Raw genomic sequence first — 5,102 nt, forward strand, 5'->3', positions numbered from 1 at the left:
CTTGTATAATATTAGCTTCAGTGTTTATTTTAATTATAAAGATTATATTTAAAATTGTTAAGAGAAAATTTGAATCATCATGTAATATAAGACTTGATCAATAAATAAGGCGTTTAAATAAAAAACCCATAACTCTAAAAAATATTTATTTTGTACACAGAAAAATTACATTGGCATTATCTATCTATGCGGCGATATGTTCTAAATTAATTTATGGTCGTAGATAAAATAAAGTAAGTATTTTTTTATTTCAGCAATAGTGCTTATTACACTATTTTAAATGCTATTTCTATGTTAACATATACATCATATCAGCATATCAAACAGTTATTTGTGGTTTGCTAAGTTGTTAAACAATTTTTATTTGATGAATGAAAACTTTGTATTATTTAGAATTATCGAGTGTGTTAGTGTTGAAAGTGGTGGGGTAATCAATATGTTTGAAATGTTTTCATCTAAAATTTGCTATTTATACTTATTGTACATGAATAGAAAAATGTAACCAAGTTTGACAAATATGTTAAATGCAGCACTTTTACATTGTTTCTTATGAAAAAACAAGCACAAATCTACACTTTGCAGGGGCCATTTGAGCATAACATAATACCATTCAGTTTTCCGTCCGACCATTGTGTGTCTTATACTCTGCATTAAGGTATTTTATTTATTCTGTTTCAGATATTCCTAGCGTTCAGATATGTGCACTGGTGAGGTTTAATTTCAATTTTTTTTAAATTTTAAATTTTTTGAATTTTGAAAATTTTTAATATTTTTGAAAATTTTTTATTCTGATTTTTTGAAAATTTTAATTTCATAAATATTTTCGAGTTTTAGTTCTAAATTGACAATTTTTTGAAAATTTTGAATCTTTTATTTTTAATTTAACATGTTGACTAAACTTATACAGGTAATTACATCCATCTTAGGCTTAGTCAGAAATAATTATCAGGAAGATAATGTTAAGAAAGGGCTGATTGAATGTAATAAGGCATCTAAAAAATTAAGAGATTCGATGAGATATGCTAAGACTATGGGGGAGAAGCAGCATTTGGAAGCCCAGATGAGGCAAATTATAACAATGAGAAAGCAACTGAAGGCTGAACAGAAGAAGGGGGCGGGGCTTAACACTCGACCGGAGACTGCTTACAAGAGGGTACAATGGGATGACTCTTTATCAGCATTCAACTCTAGAATTAGAACGGGAGTCATCTCAAACCTTAAACACAAGGACCCTGGCAGTTTTCTTAATGATTGTAAGGCCATATTTAAACGGAGAATCCAAAATGCTCTAAAAAATGACGCTGCAGTGAAAGTTAACACGGCATTCGGAGGAGAGTTTGAAATCGTTCAGGGAGAAAAAGTGCTTAACGATACAAAATATTTTACTACTTCAAACTCAGCCATATATCGAGACACCAATCTTGATGAATGGTTTGAAGAGAAAGTAATGGAACCTATCACTGCAAAATTGGAGGAATTCCAAGAGCGTGATAGTGGCTGGGCACTAAAAGCTGTTGTTAACCTGGGGGTCAACATCAACAAATTTACACCACAACTCGGATCCTCCTTCGTTGAACTTCCTCCTCAGATTAAAAGAAAAGAAGCATGCGTAAATGTCAAGAACGATGACGAGGCATGCTTTGCATGGGCTGTCATATCGGCATTATATCCTGCTACCAAAGATCCTCAAAGAGTATCCAAATATCCGCACTATTCTGATGTATTGAAATTAAAAGGTATTCAGTTTCCAATGACCATCAAACAAATTCCCAACTTTGAAAAGCAAAACAATATATCCATTAACGTATATATTTTGAAAAAGGAGAAGAATAACTATGTCACCCTCCCAACCTTACTAACAAAGAACACTAAGGATAAACATGTTAATCTGCTTTTGATTCAAGATAAATATGACGAGCAAGGTCCGATTAGATACCACTATGTATGGATAAAAAATCTATCCCGCCTCCTTTCCAAGCAGTTAAGCAGAGAAGATGGAACAAAATATTTCTGTGACGCCTGCCTACATTACTTTCGATCGCAAAAAAAGTTAAATATTCATAAAACATGCTGCAAAGGTCGATCAGATCTTATCTGTAATAGGTGCTTACAGCCGTTTTCATCATTAAAACAGCTTGAAGCTCACACTGAAGATTGTGTGAGAATTAATGAAACAGCCATTAAAATGCCTGAGGAGAGTAGAAAAATGCTTAGATTTAAGAATTATAAGAATAAGATTAAAGCCCCCTTTGCCGTATATGCAGATCTCGAAAGTGCATTGAAACGTACGGGAGATCCTAAGAAACATCAAGAACATATTCCTGTAGCAGTTGGGTATTTCTTCAAATGTTCATATGATGATACTCTCTCTTTTTATAACTCTTATCGAGGAAAGGACTGCATGAAATGGTTTGCAGATGAACTTAATCAGCTTGCTGAGAATGTAACTACAGTGTTTATGTGCCCATATGATATAAATATGACATCTCAGGAGGAAAGTGATTTTCATGTAGCCACTCATTGCCATATCTGCGAGCAGCGCTTTTCCCCCAGTGATAAGAAAGTCCGAGACCATGATCACATGATTCCTGAACACAATTATCGAGGTGCGAGTCACGAAGGGTGTAACATTAATTATCAAGACACCCACACCATTCCAGTAATATTTCACAACCTTAGCGGTTATGACGCCCACTTCATTGTTAATGATATTGCCACACACATCAAAGGCCCCGTAGATCTTCTTCCTATTACGAAGGAAAAATATATATCATTTACGAAACATATCGATGATGCTCGAATTAAATTCCGTTTTATCGACAGTTTTAGATTTATGGCTTCTTCTCTCGATAAGCTCTCTTCGTATTTGACAGAATATCCTAATCTCCGCTCTCAATTTTTATCACTGTCTGAGGAGAATTTCAATCTTCTAACTAAGAAAGGCATCATGCCATATGATTATATCGATTCATTCCAAAAATTCAATGAAACATGTCTACCACCACAGGAAGCATTTTACAATAAACTTGAGGATAAACCATGTCCACGTCGACATTATCGTAGAGCTCAAGACGTGTGGTCTTCATTCTCCTGCTCCACTCTCGGTGATTATATCGATTTATATATGAAAACGGACATTCTTCTTCTTGCAGACGTGTTTGAGCAATTTCGATCCAGTTGTCTCAAAACATATAATCTTGACCCAGCTCATTACTTTACTCTTCCCGGCTTCACGTGGGATGCAATGTTTAAGCATACAAAACAGGAACTAGAGCTTTTAACAGATCCAGATATGTTTTTGTTTGTGGAGCGTGGTATTCGTGGTGGTTTGAGTCAAGTATGCTCGAAACGCCGCGTCCACGCTAATAACAAGTATATGGAATCTTACGATCCATCGAAGCCCGACTCCTATCTAATGTATTTCGATGTCAATAATCAATACGGCTGGGCGATGTCGCAATTCCTTCCGTATGGAGGGTTTGAGTGGGTCGATGCCAACATCGATGTTCTGTCCATACCTGACGATTCTTCTGAAGGGTACTTTCTCGAGGTTGATCTGGAGTACCCCCAACATATCCATGATCGTCATAAAGATCTTCCGTTTTGCCCCCAATCATTGAACCCTAAAACTATGCTTTCTCCAAAACGTCCGCGAGAGCAAACCAAATTAATGGCTACACTTCATGATAAAGAGAGATATGTGATTCATTACAGGACCTTAAAACAAGCGCTAGCTCACGGATTGATATTGAAAAAGATTCACCGAGTCCTGAAATTTAAGCAGTCTCCTTGGCTAAAGAGCTACATTGACTTGAATACCAATCTCCGGAAGGCAGCGAAAAATGAATTTGAGAAAAATCTTTTTAAGCTCATGAACAACGCTGTGTTCGGCAAGACCATGGAGAATGTGCGCAAGCGCGTTGATATTAAATTGCTTACTGAATGGGAGGGTCGTTACGGAGCTGATGCCAGAATAAGCAGTCCCCTGTTTAAGAATGCTACTATTTTTAATGAAAACTTGGTAGCTGTCGAGATGCATAGAGCGGTAATATGGCTAGATAAACCAATATATGTGGGCATGAGTATACTGGATTTGGCAAAAACTACGATCTACGATTTTCACTTTGGGTATTTAGGTAGAAGGTTTGGTGAGAACTTTACGACTTGCTATACAGATACTGATAGTGTGATCGTAGAGATTCGGGAAAAAGATCCCTATGAGGCTATGAAAACAGACTGCCATCAGCACTTTGACACGTCTGACTATCCTAAAGATAATATTTATGGCATCCCCCAGGTTAACAAGAAGGTGTTGGGTATGATGAAGGATGAGAATAATGGCCGCATTATGACCGACTACATAGGTCTTCGATCGAAATTATACACTACAAAAGTAGCTATCACAGATAATGATATAAAACAACTGAGAATGAAGTTGATAGATCAGGAATATGAGGATGACGAAATTGATAATATTATACGAAATTATGGTGTAACGAAGAAGGCGAAGGGGGTAAAGAAGTCTGTGGTAAATAGTAAAATTACTTTTGAGGACTACGTAGAGTGTTTAGATACTTCTACAACAAAGATCGCCTCGCAAAATCTTATACGCTCTGATAAACACCAAGTTTATTCTATAACTCAAAGCAAGATTGCGCTCAGCCCACATGATGATAAAAGATATCACCTTCCAGAGTCTTATGATACACTTCCGTGGGGGCACTATTTAATTGAAAATCTTGAGATAGATATTGATTAGATATACCACAAAGCAAGATTACAATAAGCCAGGCATATTTTAACATTTATCCTTGATGATCTGATTGACTTTAAGATTGATGCTAATTGAATATAGTCATTTTTTAAACTTTATTTATTACAACTACAATAATGATACATCTGAACCAGACAATTTTTTTATTATATTTCTCATATCACCCTTTAATATCACACATCATTTTTATATAATTAAGATTAGCATATTTAGTTGATTGTATATAGTCATTTATAAAACTTTATTATTACAGCTAACATAATGCTAAATATATTTGAAGCAGACTCTTTTATTATATTCCTTTTCTAAACCTTTCTCACATTCATCG

At 35.3% G+C, this 5,102-nt stretch overlaps 1 protein-coding gene across 1 annotated transcript; it reads left to right on the forward strand.

Annotated features, from left to right (window-relative positions):
- The first annotated feature begins 886 nt into the window (after nt 1–886).
- Nucleotides 887–4,759, forward strand: LOC126883804 (uncharacterized). Its single transcript, XM_050649474.1, has one exon. It carries the CDS (start codon nt 887–889, stop codon nt 4,757–4,759), a length of 3,873 nt encoding a protein of 1,290 aa, XP_050505431.1.
- The last annotated feature ends 343 nt before the right edge of the window (nt 4,760–5,102 follow it).

The sequence above is a fragment of the Diabrotica virgifera genome, chromosome 4 (assembly GCF_917563875.1).
Source record: "Diabrotica virgifera virgifera chromosome 4, PGI_DIABVI_V3a".
Classification (NCBI taxonomy): Eukaryota; Metazoa; Arthropoda; class Insecta; order Coleoptera; family Chrysomelidae; genus Diabrotica; species Diabrotica virgifera.